The 19,256-nt window shown below is 45.9% G+C and overlaps 5 protein-coding genes across 5 annotated transcripts; 2 read left to right on the forward strand and 3 right to left on the reverse strand.

Annotated features, from left to right (window-relative positions):
• Positions 1-1,746: 1,746 nt before the first annotated feature.
• N7483_000619 (serine/threonine-protein kinase) lies at positions 1,747-4,034 on the forward strand (the record flags this gene model as incomplete). The annotated part of the gene is made up of 4 exons (XM_057084057.1): positions 1,747-2,175; positions 2,351-2,461; positions 2,548-2,792; positions 2,861-4,034. 4 exons carry the CDS (start codon positions 1,747-1,749, stop codon positions 4,032-4,034), a joined length of 1,959 nt encoding a protein of 652 aa, XP_056950206.1.
• Positions 4,035-5,056: 1,022 nt separating this feature from the next.
• On the reverse strand, positions 5,057-7,046 carry N7483_000620 (uncharacterized protein; the record flags this gene model as incomplete). The annotated part of the gene is made up of 4 exons (XM_057084058.1): positions 5,057-6,388; positions 6,463-6,475; positions 6,534-6,633; positions 6,767-7,046. The coding sequence occupies 4 exons, from the start codon at positions 7,044-7,046 to the stop codon at positions 5,057-5,059; spliced, it is 1,725 nt and encodes a 574-aa protein (XP_056950207.1).
• Positions 7,047-10,292: 3,246 nt separating this feature from the next.
• Positions 10,293-11,716, reverse strand: N7483_000621 (M20 family metallopeptidase; the record flags this gene model as incomplete). Its single annotated transcript, XM_057084059.1, has 4 exons — positions 10,293-10,698; positions 10,765-11,051; positions 11,111-11,539; positions 11,609-11,716. 4 exons carry the CDS (start codon positions 11,714-11,716, stop codon positions 10,293-10,295), a joined length of 1,230 nt encoding a protein of 409 aa, XP_056950208.1.
• A 2,566-nt stretch (positions 11,717-14,282) lies between these two features.
• Positions 14,283-16,003, forward strand: N7483_000622 (major facilitator superfamily domain-containing protein; the record flags this gene model as incomplete). The annotated part of the gene is made up of 3 exons (XM_057084060.1): positions 14,283-14,429; positions 14,495-15,814; positions 15,875-16,003. 3 exons carry the CDS (start codon positions 14,283-14,285, stop codon positions 16,001-16,003), a joined length of 1,596 nt encoding a protein of 531 aa, XP_056950209.1.
• Positions 16,004-16,427: 424 nt separating this feature from the next.
• On the reverse strand, positions 16,428-18,261 carry sxa2 (putative pheromone processing carboxypeptidase (Sxa2); the record flags this gene model as incomplete). The annotated part of the gene is made up of 5 exons (XM_057084061.1): positions 16,428-17,317; positions 17,368-17,595; positions 17,650-17,756; positions 17,818-17,992; positions 18,054-18,261. The coding sequence occupies 5 exons, from the start codon at positions 18,259-18,261 to the stop codon at positions 16,428-16,430; spliced, it is 1,608 nt and encodes a 535-aa protein (XP_056950210.1).
• Positions 18,262-19,256: the final 995 nt, after the last annotated feature.

Here is a 19,256-nt window from a genome sequence, read left to right on the forward strand (position 1 = left end):
CCGTTTCAGATGAAAGGATGCAAGGGAGTCGATCAAGACCCGAGGCCACGATAAGGATGCAGAGATGCAGGTGTGCCTGGACACCGGTAAGGGTGTAGTTTTGGTGGGTGAGGGGCTGGGAAGGGAAAGAAAGATGTTTTAAGGAAGATGTCGGAGTCACCTCAGTTAACAGTTACTAAACTAGTTAACTTTGTCCCTTCTCGTCACCACATAAATTTTGACTATTCCCAAAACTTCCTTCTCACTTTGAATATTTCCTAAATTGTTGATTTACCCCCAAATTGGAGTGGATCCTCGTTTAAAGAGGACCCCAGCGTGATGGGTATGATGGAGAGAATTTAACAGATGATTGGATGGTTTACTATGTGATAGTGCACCAATCCTGGGGGCCAGAGTACATATGTAGGTACGTAGTCTTATTACTGTGCATATAAGTACTTTAATATCTGGCGTTTATTAAACTCTGCTCATTGGTACTGTCATCACCTGAGTGGTGATGTTTCTGTTCTCCTGTGAGGATGCATAAGTATATGTACTGAGTGTGGTAGTACTGGCCAGGTGGGTAGTACTAGCACTGAACTATAGAGTGACATATTATGTTAGGAGTAGATCCACTCTAGTAGTATTAGTAGAGAAGTTGAAGATCAGTGGAACACAGTCTAGACATTTGTAAAGATCTAAGTATTTAACATCTGGAGTATCTGGTGGAGAACTTCAAGTCGAAACATTCAAACAATTTCCTATTTTATTTACTTCATGTACTCCGATGTACACACTACATACTGTGACTACTATATGCAGCCCTGAAGTACTCCGTATGTCGGGGACTCGGGGTTTATAATAAGATAGATTATAGACTTAAAACTTCCGACTCTTCACTCCATTTTTCTTCTTCTCCTTGCATTCTGCATTCAATGTTTGTCTTTCACATTCCAACTTCAGCCAAGAAAGAAACTACGCATGTCATAAGGCATGTGGCAAAGATGACGAGAGCACTTGAGGAAGCTCCACCATGGTTTGAACCTTGATTCAGAAAAATCGGAATAACCCCGTGTAATTGATATATTGATATATGTTTGTTTTAGATATCAATTTTGAGATGAGAGAAGTTAAATCAAATTATTAAGGAGATGATAATATATAGAGGAATGTTGATTTGTTCACAGCAAATGAGATATTATACCACGTGATTAAGGCATCAAGGTGTCGGCGGGGTATATGATTCATAAGATGATCATAAAATATCAATATTGAATCAATATCATTTACTAGTATAATATCTGGTACAATAACCATGTCTAGTATCATTTTAAAACAACAAGGAAAACCCTGGCCTTTAATTACCCCAGTGGACCGGTGGCGGAACATGACGTTAGTTCCCGAAAGTTGGTCATGACCCTAAGCAAACGACGATGACATCGCCCCGTTGATCCATCGTCATAGGCGTTTTTTTCCTCATTTCCCTTCTCCTTTTCCCTCGTGTGACGGGGGCTTTCAATCTACTTTTTTTCCCTCTATTGCTCCTTCTATTTTGTTTCAAATCCTTCTGTGGAGATTCAGAATCATACACAAATTTCAATTTGATTTCTGTACCTACAGAAGTTCCTTGACCTCCCCCTGCTCCCGACCCCTCTGATCAGTTCTCTCTCCCAACCCCTCCTCGGTTTTCGGGCGCATTCGGCGCTACTCTATTTCTTCTGGCTTTTAAAACTACCCTTTCCCCCATCGTCATTCTTCTTCTCTACCATGAGTACCATACAAAACATAAAGAATTTCATCCGACATGGGAAACAAGCCCGCCTCGTGACCCATTCTGAACCCACCACCGACGTGTCCACTATTCACGCGGAACAACAACCGCATGCCCAAGGTCAATTCTCACCGGGACTTGGTTCATTCGATCCTGACTTCCGAGGAAATGGTCCGGCAGCTTCTCAGAAAAGAACAGAGTCTCAAGTGCGAGAAGATCGATCCGTGGAAATTGAACGGTTGGTCCAGGAGGAGAACGTGACTCGATCCAAGATGCCAAAGTATCCAGGACTGGAACGATGGATTTTGGTGGAGAAGATGGGTGATGGAGCTTTCAGCAATGTCTATCGAGCCAAGGACTCCACGACGGAATATGGAGAGGTAGCCATCAAGGTGGTGCGAAAGTTTGAAATGAATAGCAATCAGGTAGGGTGACCTCGGAGGTCTTCTTTTCCTTGAGCTTTTCCGTTGTCTGTTTCTGTTTTCTGCATTTCTCTTGACCCCTTTTTTCTTTTGAAATGGTGCTTCTGGTTATGGGTTAACATCGACCCCGGTTATCCACGGAGAAGGGAAATGAACATTGCCAATATTTTATATGTAGTCAAGCCATCTTCACCCAAGCGTCAAAAAGGTTCCAAAGGCTGCAGAGGTGCGCGGATCGGATTTCCCTTTCCCAAAGATCACGCTCCAATTCCTGTACAGTGTTGTCTTGGTACCGCACTGTCATTGCTCATTGCTCTGTCGCATCTACTTTGCTCCCTGCTTGGTCCAATTCACTAACGTCAATTCTACCCACAGCGCGCGAATATCCTCAAGGAAGTCCAGATCATGCGAAACCTCGACCACCCGAATATCGTCAAGTTAATAGATTTTTCCGAATCTCGCCAATATTACTACATCATTCTGGAGCTCTGCCCTGGAGGCGAGCTCTTCCATCAGATCGTGCGATTGACTTATTTCAGCGAAGATCTCAGTCGTCACGTCATTCTTCAAGTTGCCAAGGCCATCGAATACCTCCATGAGACATCTGGTGTCGTGCATCGGTGCGTTGACGAACCCCTCGAGGATCACCGGCCATGCGCTAGGCCCTGCGCTAACGATACTTATGCAGTGACATCAAACCTGAAAATTTACTCTTCTACCCGAGCACATTCGTTCCGAGCAAGGACCCGAAGCCCAAACAACCGGGTGATGAAGAGAAGGAGGATGAGGGAGAATTTATCCCAGGCGTTGGCTCGGGCGGCATCGGGACGATCAAGCTTGCCGATTTCGGTCTTTCCAAGGTAATTTGGGATAGCCAGACCATGACCCCTTGCGGAACTGTCGGTTACACGGCGCCGGAGATCGTGAAGGATGAGCGCTATTCAAAAAGTGTGGATATGTGGGCCATGGGCTGTGTTCTCTACACCCTACTCTGCGGTTTTCCCCCATTTTACGATGAAAGTATTCAAGTTCTCACCGAAAAGGTCGCGCGTGGCCAATATACTTTCCTTTCGCCCTGGTGGGATGACATTTCCAAGTCAGCTCAGGATCTTATTTCACACTTGTTAACTGTCGACCCCGAGAAGCGATACACCATCAAGGAATTCCTGGAGCATCCATGGATTCGGGAAAGTGATGAGGAAACTACTGCGGCTGCCGATGCACCCCCTCTGGCTACACCCATGGGTCAGGCCCGTCCGAACGGAGATCAACTTGACCTCATGGGTGTCGAGCAAGCTCCATACCAGCCTCTCAGCTCCCGACTACAAGAGATCCCCTCCGTCGCATCGGAACGCCGAATGGACTTCCGTTCTCCTGGCGCATTCAATTTGCGTGAGGTCTTCGATGTTGGTTACGCCGTCCACCGTCAAGAGGAAGAAGGCAAGCGTCGCCGACACCAACGACAGGCAGCCCGGGGGAACCCTCTCGCTAATTTCCAGTCTGCTTTGGGCTCACTGAACGAGGACTACGATGACGAGCTAGACTACCAACCTCGATCCGATGCCTCTGGTCAGCCACCTGCCAAGGTTCCCAAGGCTACTGGTCCGCCGGGCGATATGGCTGGCATGGAAGCAAAGCTACGATCCACAAACTTGGGTGCTCAAAGCAGTGCTGCGCAGGCTCGCCAAGCTCACCGACAGCCTCGACAGCAGCAGGGCTACGGCCAACACGATGCCAAGGTGGCAGCTGCTGCCAAAAGCTCCATCGCGCGTAAAGCCCAACAACCATTTGAGCTTAGCTTGGATGGCGCCACATTATTGGAGAAACGTGGTCGACGCAATCAAGGCCAACCTGTGGTCTGAACAGAGAACTAGTTCTCCTTTTCATTATGTTCTAAAGGAAAAGTTCACTATGGTTCGCTATTCTCATCACTGATCACTCATGAGCATTTTGACGAACGACATGACATATCTCATGACATTTCCTCTGGCTTTTCCCTCTGATACTCTCCCGATCCATACCTCGCATACGAATTTCTCTCCCAACCTCCTGTCTCACATGACCTCCTTATCTCTCTTCCTCCACTCTTCTTCCTCTGCTTCTTCTTCTTCTTCTTCTTTCTTCTTCTTCTTTCTTCTTCACTCAATTTCCTTTATTTCTGATTTGTCTCTGCGGATATCATGGCGAAGAAGAGCATACATACTTCATTTGACTGGTTCCGGTATCTAGGAAAGGCGAGAGAACATCTTTTTCATAGGCGAATATTTTATTGAACGTCTCTTTTATGTGCTTTCGTGGAGCTTTATGATTTGGCCTGGAGTTGGTTACGTTTTATCATGTTAGGGTTTCTACATTAAGGACACATTTCTTTTTATTATTCTCACTTTCTTCCAAGGTTCCACTGCCAGCTTATAGCGGTTTTGAGATTTGAAAGATGCTCCAACTCCAATACATAATTACCTTCGCTCTAGTTGCATATCGTCTTCAAGTTGCTGGTCAAGACTTGGCCTTAGTGATCCGATTTGAACATAGATTTCATTGAAAGTCACGATGGTATCTTGCACATGTACACTAAGTTGGGAGCGACTTCGCTCCACTAGACAAAACAAATAAACATTTTTGAAGGGAATCTTTTACATGGTATAGCAATTCCAGATGTCACTCAGATACCCAAGATCTAACAGCTGTGAGCAGCACCAGGCGACACACCGCTATCAATCTCACAATTTGGGCACTGGTAGGCGATGGGTGTCCTGTACTGGAGAAAGATAGTTACATCTTTCTCTGTATCTCGACTGTATTCCCAGTGACATATGACGTCCACGGGTATATAAACGAGTCGTATAGACGAAGAGATATTCTTCTTTGCTCTTCGTTTTTCTCCTTAGAGAGTCTGTCTTCCACGAGTCTCAATAGGAAGGAGAATCATAGCCACAAAAGCAGCAAGCATCAAAGCACCAGATGCATAGATAGGGGCATTGGCGTTGGAACTAGAAGCAAAGATAGCAACAAGTGGTGCACAAAGACCAGCAATACGGTTCAAGCAACTTGAGATACCAGAACCAGTACCACGGTTGGGTGCAGGGAACACTTCAGGTGTATAAGCGTAGAGAACGCCGTACATGATATTCTGGAAGAAAGCTTCAAGACATGTACATGCGAGCTGGACATTCGAGGTAGACGAGGCAGTGAAGCAGAAGAGTAAGACGCCAGTGATGACAGTTGCGATAGCCATCGTTCCCTTACGACCAACGTACTTCAGTTCGACAGTATAACAAGCGAGAATTGAGCCGGGAACACCGACGATGGAGGAGATGGCGTAGTTCCGGTAGGTAGTGTATGTGGAGTTAGTGGAGCCACCGCTTTGGGAAAGGTATTGGGGTAGGAAGGCGTTGAAGAGAGGGTATCCCATTCCGATGGTAGTCCAACAGAACCAAAGGAGAACGGTTGTTAAGCCTAGACGCTTGTTTGCGAAGAGAGGAGCGATACGTTCCATGGAGAACTTGGAGAAGAAACGCTTGATGATCTCAGTGACGGGTAATTTCTCAGTCTCCTTGGTCTCGGAAACACCACCAATCTCGTTGAGGATCTCGGTAGTCAACCAGGTCTTGGCCTTGTTCTGGTATGCGATACCGTGAACAGAAGCAACAGCTTCCTCCTGGCGTCCGCGAGAGAGCAAGAATTTGGGGGACTCATATAAGTGGAAGAAGAAGAAACGGGCAATCCACATGCACATGGTGATAGCACCAAGGGTTAGGACCAGGTAGCGCCAGCCCATGTTCTTTTCCCTAGTGCAACCCTCGGCGCTGGGACAGCTGTAGGTTGGGATGAAAGCCCAGGCGAGCAAGCTGGAAATGAGTTGGCCAATGGGCCACCAGATACTCAACATGGTCAATATGTTTCCGGAGACGCAGGGAAGAAATTCCAGAAACAGAGCACCGTCGACTGGTAGATTACCTCCAACTCCGAGACCGAGACATGAGTATAGAGCGGAAACACCGATCCAGGAAGGTGCACCACCTGCAGCTAGACCAAATGCACCAGCCAAGAAAAGAGTTGTGTTGAATGCCAGACGGCGGCCAACAATATCGGAAATGATACCCCAGAATGAAGCACCGATACACAGACCCAGGAATAGAGCGCATGTGCTGAAACGGACCCATGATGTACTGATATCGAATTCATATGCGATAGGTGTCAAAGTTAAGGCAACTCCCTAGAAAATAATCCTGGTTAGATTCAATATACGTGATATGGGATTGTATGTATCCCTTCATGATTATGCCTCACCTGAAGCCAGAGACTGAAATTGAATGTTAGTGAATCGAGTCTAAGAAGACATAATAGGCAGGAGAACTCACTTGTCTGCCATCCATCCAAAGCCACACAGGAAGAATAATTGCCATTGGTAGCGACCCATGCCAATATCCTGCAGAGCACGGTTGATCACCATGGCCTTGCCTATAGAATGAAAATATTAGACTCAGTGTACTATCAGAAGGGAATCCAGAAGAATTCTCGAGATCCGCCGCATAGGAAAAGGAATTGGCGCATTGGAAGCAGATGATATATGGGACCGAAGCGGAAAACATACGATCATAGATTGAGTTCAGACCAGAAGATGCTATTTCCGCATCAACTTCTGCTCGAATGATCTCAATCGTCAAATGAGAACTGGTATCCGGCAAGGAACCAGCAGATCCATTCTCCGTTGAGGGAGCACGATCCAAGGACTTGTTAGCATCCGAGCTATCATCCTTCTCGTCCATAGGCGGGACTCCATTCGGGTAGACGGGAGCATCCGATAGAGGAATTACGACACCAGGGAAGTTCTGGCAATCCTTCTTGAAAGGATTAAACTTTTCGAGTCCCATCGTGACAGCTATGGGGTAAAAGTGGCGCTTGGGGGTCTTAGAATCAAGGACTAGGAGATAAATCGTCTGCGGAATTGTTGCTATCTGCGTTATTCAAGGTGCGTTTAGGGTATCGAGTCGTGTCGGTTGTTCGTCAGGGCAAGACTACAAAAGTGGTGCAATCGATATATCCGATAATTTTGCGCTGGGAAGATGTAATTCAAGTTGCTGCAATCGAAAATGGTCGTACAGGAATCGTAATACGTTGCAATGACTGGTCAAGAGTGGACTCGGGTTGTAGTTGTTGCTACTTGAGAGCAAAGTCGTATGGTGTGAAGAGGAAGTGGTGATGTGCTTGGCTCGTTGACTGAACCAATTCTTTCTTTTCTTTCTTTTTCTTTCTCACAGAAGTGGGACAGGCACAGCTGTCAATCTAATATAGGAAGTCAAATCAATTGACTTGAGTGAATAGGGTGAGATAGCTAAAGAGTAGCTATATCTCAAGAACCTATGGGGGAAGTGGAGTGGAGGGAAGTAGATGGGAATAAGGGAAAGATGGGAACACAAGAATGCAACGAAAATGGAGGGATCTTCGGACTATATGAGGTCTCTATATACACAGTCCATGTTTCCTCTTTTTTCTTTTTCCTCTTTTTTTCTCGGACTTATTTTACAGGTTAAGTGTCCTACGGTACAAAATGCGAGTAGGCCATAGTAAGATTGGTCAGGGACTAGAGAAGCGGGACCCCTTGTAAGTCTTGTACGAATCAGGCTAAGTCTGTTTATGCTAGGGCTTCATTCGGCTTCGGCCGCCCCCACTATTTAGGTGGTCCATGCTGTTTGGTATTAGGATTACCACATGGTATTCAATCGGGGAGTCTGGGGGATTATGGTTGTGCACCATGTCGGTTTTCCTCGGAGTAGCATAGCCTAGAAGGGTGAATGCAAGGAGAAAACCATGCGGTGATTATATCGAATAGACTATGATCTTGTTTGAGGTTTAGGATTTTGAGGATTTTCAGCTTGTTGACGAGCTGCCGCACTGGGGATAGCCTGGGCGATCCCAAATCAGTTGCTGAAACATTTGAACCGGGCCGCATTTAGTCATTGAATGGCACTGAAAGCCATTCAACTTGGCTCGGTCCGTGTAGTAGTAGTATCTCATTGCGTCGAGCTTGAGGTATCACCGGATCAGTGATTTCAAATGTTGATATTACGTATATTTGAACAGTCAAATTGTACAAAGCCAACACATGCGTCCAATTGGAAACAAACATTGGACTGTTACAAAGTGGCAATTCTCAACAACTGATTGCCATGCCATAAACCTTGGAAATGCCATATCGTATCGGAGCCGAAGCGCTCAGGCATGAAAATTTTTGCGAGTAGACCAGAATTACTTGCCTAAAACGGCAAAGCCGCAACCATCTCCACGTGCTCGGCACCGACGTCATTGGCTGATTGATGACTTTCTATACATTCCTCACCAAGAAGGATATGCTGTCCTTAAATTGAACTTCTAAACACTGATAATATCAATATAATTGGTTTAGTCTACTTCGAAAGATAACACACATCACTCATCATACATCCTGCTATGTTTTCTCAACAGGAAAATTGAAATTTCCACGTCTTGGCATGGGCGCATCCCTTCCGCATTCAGTCATTCTCATTGGACCCGTGGACGCGCTACTAAATTCACCAATTAAATATCGGTATAGATTACCCTTACAATACCGTATCATGGGGGTCACATCGTGAGGCGTTTGGGGGCGCCGCCACATTTGCTGCTTGTCATGACTTCCGAGTCTTCGCATGGGCACTGTCCATGTCGTAATACCGAAATCTCCCTTCGGTGGAGAATTCTCGGCAATGTTGCCAACACTTGGTGTCCTTCGGCAGGGTCCGTTTACCCCTCTAGGTCGGCCAATTGCTCGCGTGCCTGTTAGTGGAGGGTTCAGAGTAAACAACCCGACTCTCCCGAGTACTTGTAACTAAAAAAGAGTTACATAGAAGAAGCAAAAGAAACAGCAATGTAAACAAAAGCAAATATAATGTAGCATTGCCTTTGTCAAGTCTCTATTGCGCTCCAGATACAGTAGCATTGAAGCGTGATTAAACATTGTAGCCTTGTTCCTTGGCGTGGCGTGGCTGAAAGCTGGTTTTCAACGGTCCAATCAGTAATTCGTCCTAAAATCTTTCAATCTGAAAAATAGAGATTAGAACCTGCATGATTGTGCGGCATGGGCGGAGGAATATTACATTACTGCTGCCAGTGGTTTTTGGAGTACATCTGGAGGGGTTATCCTCAAGTACTCAGCAGAGACGGCATATCTGTAAAAACTAATCAATTTCGCGTTGCACCATCTCTCCGAAATTTCCCATAGACTCGACACTAGACTTTCTTGGACCAGTAGCGTTCATGTATTGATAGACTGGTGGAACGAGGTGTCTGAGGTCTCTGCACTCCACCCAACCAAACTGTATGTGTTACGTTTTAGCGGCCTATGCAATCTAAAATGTTGAGATGAGCGTATTATCAACTTCGGTAATACAGACAGCCCTGACAATTGAGATGAATAAATTACTAGGCCGATAATATTATTGTAGGATAACTTGATTCACTAAGGATTAATACTTGGCCGTACCTAGTAAATAATAATGGATGTACCACGAACCATGAACTTCGCCTAATTTGCTACTGTTGACAGATCGGCGTGTGAGGAAACCTTGGAAGTATCCGAGCTTTCTCTTTGAACGACTACTCCAGCATTACTATTGACTCAGTCTAGTGGATCTCCGATACGCCGGGGCGTTCAAGAGGACCTCGGATGAAGAAGTCAAGTGTCCTTGGATCTATAATACAACTTTTCAAGATGAGTGGACAAAATGTCGCCGCCCAGGTGGGTCCATCCCGATATCAGTAAATGTATACTCTAAATAGTAAGGAAGTCCCGTGTCTGGCACGACTTGGGCCTCTGTTTGAGATCAGAATGGACCGCGGCAGTTCCAGATGTCAAGCTTTCAGCCTAGTTAGATCCATTGAATCAACTGAATTACATACTATACACATGGAGTAACTCAATAAGACTCTCTGAGTTCCCGTACTAAGAGTGACCGAGAACTTGATAGGTATCACATAATAACCTGTAGTGATGCATGTGTATACTACTATACCATTTATAGGTAAGAGATAAAAGATAGACTGGAGGCGTTTTCTGCACATCCTCAGTTTTGGGTATGATTTAACATCCAGAAAGCATCAATTTATTTTTTCAAGTGCTCGCTCCAAGCCTTCTGTCGAAGATCAGGGTCTGCGAGAAGTTGATAACCAGCGGCCGCGAGGCCCTTTCCAGTATCTAATGCGCAGAGAAAAGACCCATATGTGCCTGCTGCTGTAGCAAATCTCGGGGTATGGGGTTCACGGCCTTCTGGAGTTGGAATTAGAAAGAGTGGATGGATTCCAGGGATCTGGTGCGTGACATTTCCTGAAAAAAGATCAGCCATGTTCACCTGTTGGTATATCTCATTGAATGGGCTCCAACCTTGGTCCGTTGATCCTCCCATATTCTCATCTGATTTGGATTTGAAGTCCCTCCCGATGATTTTCATGGACTTGGTGAAAACTTCCGCAATAGTCTCGCTGTTTTGAAGATTTTTATATGCTCGATCCCTGTAGTCAAGTCAGCATTAGATGGGTATCTCCATCCCAATAATACAAAGACGGAGTTGATCTTACCATGAACACTCAACTTGGCATCCACTTGCCTGCGCACCGGCAAGAATGCAACTTTCCAATCTTTTGCACAAAATCTCCAAGTCTGCATCAGTTGCAGCCCGCGCATATAGCTCCATAGTCGTCAATCCTGGAATGACATTCGGTCTTTCACCGCCATTGCTAATAATACCATGAACACGTTGCGTCAACGGCAGCTGCTGTCTCAACATTGAGATATTATTATAGGCTGCAACGACAGCATCCAGCGCATTGATGCCTTCCCACGGAGCTGCTGCTGCATGGGCCTCCTTTCCTCTGAAATTGACCGTGACCCTGAGTTGATTGCAAGAGTCTGAGGACAGCTGACACCGTCACCACATTCAATATTTGAATATGGATGGGCCATCAGGCTAGCGTCCACTCCACGATATGCACCGGCCTCGATAAGGTCGATCTTCTCACCTCCGGACTCTTCAGCCGGTGTACCCAGGAGTCGGACCCGTCCTTTAATTTCAGTCCTTTTGAGCATATCTGCGGTGAACAAGAAGGCTGCAATTGAGGAGGTGGCAATGTGGTTATGTCCGCAGGCATGGTGGTATCCTTCACTCTCGCAGGGTAGAGCGTCGTACTCGGCATTATAACTCACCAGCCCTCCTCCCTTTCCGAACTCGGCTTGAAATGCTGTTGACAGTCCGTAGGCATGACGTGTAACATCATATCCAGAATTCTCCAGCAGATCACAGATGGTGTCATGAGCTTGCGTCTCTTCGTAATGTGGTTCAGGGTTTTCGTGGATCTATTCAAGTCAAGAAAACAGGGGTCAGAATGTGGTCTATTTATCGAAGTGGCTCGGAATTTGACGGACATGCTTGTTTACACGCCATAATTCTTCCTCATAAGCGCGTGCAGAGCCGCCTATTAATTCTTGGATTTCATCGAGATCCATTGCTGTTGAGATACTTCCCACATGCATGGTTTGGGTGGATGGTTTTGGAAGGTAGAGCACTGGCGGAGTGAGAAATGAACGAGAATACCACAAAATAAAATGGTAGATAATCTTGCGGGGTTTAAAAATCCATAAATAATAGGAAATAGATCCTCGAATTGCCGTAAACTTAACCGAAGCACCATTATGAGAAAGATGGAAATGTCAATTATCTCCACCAGAAGTATAGATCAAGGTCACATCAAGGCTTCTGATTGGCTGATATGGGGTATTTAGCATGAATTGCGATTGGCTAATGCGGCAAATATTGATTAAAGATAAGAGATTTTGGAATTGGAGTCACGGTTGAAACTGGAAACTGGGGTAATTATCGGGGTTTGCCGATCGTGCCTTCCTTTCACCCTCAAACTCCTCTTTGCAGTTCCGGAGTGCAACCTCATCTAACACTTGGGCAGTTTATGTACTAACTCAATCGACTCTCCAAACTCCGATATTACGAATGTCTGGAAGAAATGCTCCCCGCTCCAAGAAAGGTCAGTACACTAGTGACGCTAATCGTGTCCACTAACTCATTTATGAATACATTGTCTCTCTTGCCGTGTGCGCAAGTTGAAATGTGATAAGCAGAAACCAAAATGCTTGCGTTGTAAGACTGGCTTTATAAAATGCGAATGGTACTCTGTCCCCATTCGTCGACGATCCGCTCGGAAGGAAGCAGTTTCACGGGAGAGTTGTCGCCCATTACAGCCCTCAATCGATCACTCATGTGTCGCAAATGAGGGATTCACTTATCAAATCCATTTATATGAATCGATAAATGATTTTCAGCCTATTCTGACAAGAAGTCTCGGGACGGATCATATCCCACTTCAGAACTCCGTCATACTTAGTCCAAATGACCGTGAACTTTTTCAATTTTTCCCTTGTTTCATTCTCGCATTCAACTATGGCAAAGGGTGGAAATGGAGTGCATTATCTTACATATATAATAATACCGCCAAATACAATTCCAGCGTGATGCACATGATCATGGCAATGAGCGCGAAGGAGCTTCAGCTGCAGCGGCCACGACAGAACTTGCATAGTCTTTCTCCTGACCCTTCGGTATCGGAGGCAGGAGAAGCACACTACTGTCGAGCTCTGAGTGAGCTATCTCAATTACTACGTACATCTGCACCATTCACAGATGATACTATCAATACGACCTTGGCTATCTTCTTTCTCATGGTGTTTTATGAGGCTCTATTTGGACATAGTAATACCACCACATCAATACACCTCCAGGGCTTGGCGTCTTTCTTTCGAAACTCTGCCCAACTATCCGGGTCTAATGGACATCAGCTGTCCATTGATCGACTTCCTGCGTTGTCACAACACCTATTACTTCTCACTCTGTATGTTCGACAGCAGTGACTCTAATGCTACTCATTACTGACCTGAGACTTAGTGCTTGCAACTTGACAATTTTGCAAGAGAACCCAGATTCTAGAACATCTTTTGAATATTTCATTGGCGAGACTTCTGGAAACTTCTATGATCAATCTATGAAGCAGCACATCATACGCTACCCCGGGTCTGGGATACTCAGTACCCGGTTGAAGAACTTCTCGATGATCTTGAGAACCTAAGGGCACTGGATTTGACCCATGAATGCAACAAACTTCGATTTCGAATAGAGACACTGAAACAGAGCTGTCCAGATCTCTCAGATCTATCCATGGATATTTCTCATATGATACAAATACGGGATGTTCTCAGTCAGATTAGACAGGTATTACTATCTCTGTGTACACCACAGCAAAAACGTAACTTTGCTGACCCATGACTAGAAATTCGAGGACCTCCTGCGATTACCAAGATTTATTCAAGGACCCGAATCAGTACCGCGTCGCATGGTTCGCACTACCCTCATTGCCGCTGCCGATTTATATGGCACGGAGATACTTTGCCACCGAGTCATTTGTGGGCATTTAAACCAGCATGACTGCTACCAGTCATCTCTGGAAGATCTCATGGAGATGGCTAAGAAAGCTTTGAATATTGACATGCGTCTTCTTGGACGAGTTTGCTGGCCCATGCTTATAGCAAGCCTTGAAACAAATGATATGGATCAGAAGACCTGGATCTGTAATACCTTTGAAGAAATGAATGCCAAACACGGAAGCATGTACGGTATGGCGAGATTATTAGGTCTTTCATAGTATACGCAGTCTCAATTGAATGCGAATAAACTTTTCGTGAGAGTCCCGGGATCCTGGGAAACTGACTTGACCTCGGAAAGATTCTCTAAATACGGACCAGCTATACAACGATAGCTGTGGATACATGCCTATCATGACAAACTGTTTCTTGGAAATTGGAATGTGGGGTATAACCGTGCACGAGGTAAATTCCCCGCGATTTGCCGCATTAGCCAATCAGAGATCAGAATTCTAGGATGTGTACACTTGGTATTGCGATAGGATGTGCCACACTTTCCAGAGATAAGAAGCTGATTGCTTGTTGGTCTCGATATAGCATAAAGACTGACATATGGCTTCACATCTCCAGCCATTGAGTCTATGAAGTTCGTGAGCGAATTGTGTGACTAAAAATGCCCCTTCAGAATACAATGAACCGAGACCCGGCCTGGCCACCCGGCACCGTTCGAATTGAAACACTCCAGAGAGGAGATTTTACAGACTCGAGAGGCGATATCATACTCCAACCACGCCCATCATCTGATCCAAATGAACCCTTGGTGAGTAGTATATGAAGCTCATTTCCCTCTATTTCAAGACAGCCATTTAACATCGGCTTCATTAGAACTGGTCTTCGATGCGCAAGCATCTAAATTTCTTCCTGGCTTCATTCTACTCCTGCATGATCTGGGCACTGTACGTATCCAATCTTCCAGTAAAAACTGTCCATGACATCAACTTCTCAAGGATTGACGCTGCGACACCAACCTGGACTGATATGAACATTGAACTTGGTTTCAGCTATGCCATACTTGACGACTCGTATGCTGCAGGATGTGGCGCCCTATGTATTGGAGCATTTTTCATGATTCCCTTTGCTCTGGCATTTGGTCGACGCCCCGTATACCTGGTTAGCACCGCTGCTCAATTCGCCATCTGCATATGGTCTGCGAAAATGCAGACTATCACTGATCTCATGCTGGTCAATATCCTGAGCTGCTTTTTTGGAGCCTTGTCTGAGGTCATTGTACAGATGACTGTGGCAGATGTGTACTTCGTTCATCAACGTGGCTTGATGAACAGTATCTATGTCTGGTTCATGAACGGAGGAGCTAATTTAGCACCCTTAGCTGCGGGATACGTCACTGTCGCGCAAGGGTGGCGTATGGTTTGGTGGTGGATGGCTATATTCTTTGATATATGCTTTCTTGCTTTCCTCTTTCTTTATGAGGAAAGTATGTACAAGGTATCTGTAGGAGTAATCGATGGAATTCCGTCCTCTGTCGGTGACCCTGAGATACCAGCCATATACTCGACAGAGAAAAGTCAAGAGCAACTGCCTGAATCTATCGAAAAACTCGCACTAGATGATGCCAATGTTGAGACCACTTCGCCACAGATCGACGATACCATTCCTAAGAAAACATATCTCCAGCGCCTGGTACCTTTTTCTCAACCCCAGGGCTCACCTGGTTACTTTATTCGACACTGCTACCAGCCTTTCCTCATTCTCTTTACCATTCCTTCTGTCTTTTTCATGGCACTTATATATGGCGCTATCACCGCATGCACAACAATCATGATAACCACCTTATCATCATACATGGCCTTGCCACCATACAACTTTGACTCGGCCCAGATAGGCCTCATGAGTCTCCCTTCATTTATTGGAACTAGCCTTGGTGTTCTAATCACAGAACCAGTAAGCGACTGGGCTATTCTGTTTCTTGCAAGACGAAACAAGGGCATATATGAGCCAGAGATGCGACTATGGGTTATAGCTGGTTTTATCCCTCTGGTCCCAGCAGGAATCCTCATGTTCGGGATGGGTTTAAAAAGGGGAAGTCCCTGGCCATTATTAGCAGTTGGCTATGCGCTATGTTCATTCGGAACTGCACCTGCTAGTAGCGTATCTTTGACTTATATAACCGATGCTTATGGCGAGGTAAATATTCTACCACGATCCACTCCCCGAATCCCTGAAGCTTATCAATTCTTGAACTAGATTGTTGCGGACGCATTGGTTGCTGTCAGCTTTGTTCGAAATCTCTTTGCAATTGCTTTGGTGTTTTCACTAGCTCCTTGGATTGAGACCGTTGGCCTGGAGAATGTTTTGTTACTATCGCTGTCCTGATGACTGTGATCCTGCTTGGCACTTTTGGATTCATTCTTTACGGGAAACGCTTGCGTCATCTAGTAGCTGGGAGATACCAGTACTTTTCTGAGAGGCAGATGGATCTGAGGCAACTTTGATTTTAGTATGTGGGCTACTATGTTCCATAGATACGAATATGATGGGGCCATGAGGCTCAATTATTGATAGGGTAAACTCAAGACTCATTCTCGATGTCTGAGAGCTGTTACACCGCAATTTTCTACTCGCCGCAGTATTAGAGGATTTAATTTCAGCTGGTCCTGCTCGTTGATCGTTTGATCAGTATATTCAATGACTGTAGAATCTAAAATATTTGCCAATATGTTCAACCATCATGGAAACTTCACTACATCTCCACTCATATATCATTATCATGATGTTCAAGTTCCAGCTTTTTCACACCTCAAATTTCCTGGGTGCGATTAAGAAGCCAGGAAAGGTGACGGTAAGAAGATCTGGGCTGGTACATGGGCTCCATGTGTCCAGACTGGTAAGTCTCAACCCACATCAAACCACGCTCATAGTGCTGGATACCCATGATACCCTGAGCACCATCAAGACCGGTCATACCGTTCTCGGCAAACGCGTCCGCGTACTGTAGATCAACAAGTTGGATATCGATAGGCGTCTCAGGCTTGGACTGGAATCCGAGCTTGCCGTTCCAGGTCATGTTCTGGATGGAGAGAAGAGTACCGTTGGTGATAATGACCATATCATAGTCACCATTACCGATGAGGACACGGTTAGTGGCCTCAATAACCTGAGGCAGAACCTTCTCAATAGGGTTCGCGGAAGTGTCTCCCTCTTGCTCGGGACCGCCCTCGCCGACGAAGACACTCTCCTCAGAACATTCGCTCCAGGTAATGTTGGGAGCGTGCAGTGCGTGCTTGACATCTGCGCGGTCAAAGTAAACGGTCGCGCCGACGGGGGAGTACTCGAGGGAACCGGGGAAAGCCAGCACATCCCAAAGCAAGGGACACATTGTTGGAATCTCGTATAAATCGAAACAGGGGTTGGCGTTGAATGCCTCCTCGTAGATCAAATCGAAGACATCGCAATCGCCGATCGAGCTGTAGTTGAGAGACTTTGTTGGCTGGTTTCCAGGAGGAGGGAACTGCAGGTAGGTCTCGATGAAGTCTTCGTATCCGCAGGACTTGTGTAGGCTCGCAAGCTCGGCCATGAAGGTTTCGTTGAAGTTGAAGAGATTGGCGTTTGATTGCACGAGGGGCACAGCGGGAGCTTCCTGCTGAACGTAGTCAAACTGACCAATGCAGGGATCGTATGCCAAAGCACCTAGAAGATGTTAGAGGGGAAATTTCTTAGTTGGTGCGATATTATCTTACCGTGGAGATCGTAGTACTCCTTGTCCTGCTCGTCCAGGATAGCTGCGGAGATATATGGCACATATCTTCCAGCATAACTCTCACCAGTGACATAGATCTTGAAGTTCTTAATTCCAAAGATCTCTTGCCAGTTCTTGAAGAACTTGACAAAGTCCTGGGCGATATCCTCCTCCGATGTTGCCGTTGGTGTACCAATGGAGAATCCGGTGCCAACGGGCTGGTCGACCCCTAATTTCCTTTTGTCTCAGTAATGCTCACAAAACGCAGGTCTTGAAAACTTACAAAGAACGTTGGTCAGGTTGACCCAACTGTACTCGTTCTCAACAGGGAGATAAGTACCAGGCTGCCAGATGAATCTTCCATTTTCTTGGAGAAATCCCTCCATGGAACTGAGAGCACATTAATTGACGGTTCATAATGGAATTCTTTCCAGACTAAGCTTGAACATACCTGCAGCCAGGACCACCATTCAGCCAAATTGTGATCTCATCGACAGGTGCACCGATGGTAGGTTGGAAAACGAAGAAGAGTTGACGGGAAGTGTCATCCTTCTCGATTGGCACGAGACCAGAGTACATCTCGCCAATGTCAAAATTCACATCTGGCAGAGAGTCCACCTTGTAGGCTAAGTTCCAGTCAATACCCTTACCATGGAATTTCTTTTATCGTGTGAGGGATCCACTTACGCTTCGACTTGTTGCTCAAGAAGCGATAATTTGTCGCCTTTTTGCTCACATAGTCTCGAGTTGTCTCGATAGCTCTCTTTGCCTTCTCCATCGGAAGACGAGACAGCTGCGAGAAACGGCCATGTTTGGCTGCCTTTGATGCAGCAACAGTGTCCGCACCCAATGAAAGGGCCACGAGTGCAGACGTCAGAATCGATTTAATCTGCATCTTGGGCTAGAGATCCCGAGAACAGATGAAATGAGAACAAAGAACAAGGAAAATCCAAGGACACCAGTTAGAAAAGGTACTTATGCAAGTGGGTATACGCCCGATTATATAGATTTTGGGCGATAGCGATAAAAGCAATTTGACTGATTTTCTTGACCAGGATAGCTCCATGTTGGTCATGTACCTTCTGAGGCGTCTAGCCAATGCTTCTTCCTGCGCCTCCACCTCGGTTCCCCTGTCGATATCGTGGAGCCACTGATATCAACCTGATCTCCTCATCAAGCGGGGTAAGACAACCCGCGAGCCATCCTGGAAATGGAAATCATCCTGCAAATCGACTGGTTTTCTCTAGCCGTCCATGATAATCGCTTCTTCTTTGAGTCATGTTATTTTCCTTTTCCTTCCTGTCAGCCACTTGCAGCAAGGCTGAGTTGTTCGGGTAAGCGAGCTTTACTATGTGAGAACCCCTGGAAAAAAAAAAAAACCCGCTACTACGCTGCTACATTTCCATTTCCTCACTCTACTCCATACGTAGTCCTTAATCAACTTTGATTCTAATCTTGCCGAAGTGCAGACGACATCATTCAGACATAAATTAGGGCTTTCCGGGACAGCGGCGGGCATCCGATAAAATGTATCTACCTTGCTAAGCCCGATGATGAAAGTCGTATAACGGGAAGAATAAGGATGATATCCAATTGGTGTGAGTTATCATTTTCCCCTCACTGAAATCAGCTAACATCTCTCTGCGATGCAACACTCGTTCCCCGTTCGCCTATAAATTTGTCAGTGGCGTGAAGAAAGTCCCAGTTTACCTTAGCTTAATGCTATCTTGAGCAAAGATCACGTCTGAGCACTGACGGAGACGGGCGGATCGTGCTTTTGGACGAGTGCAATAGGTTGGGGGAATTTCTCTTATCGGGGATGGCCCCTGACAATCACACCGACTGACCGGGGTTGAAACGCGGGGCCATAGCTACAAAGCCTACAATTTG

Source organism: Penicillium malachiteum (assembly GCF_028827825.1).
Source record: "Penicillium malachiteum strain IBT 17515 chromosome Unknown utg000001l:1.0-8184562.0:1.0-8186909.0, whole genome shotgun sequence".
Taxonomy (NCBI): Eukaryota; Fungi; Ascomycota; class Eurotiomycetes; order Eurotiales; family Aspergillaceae; genus Penicillium; species Penicillium malachiteum.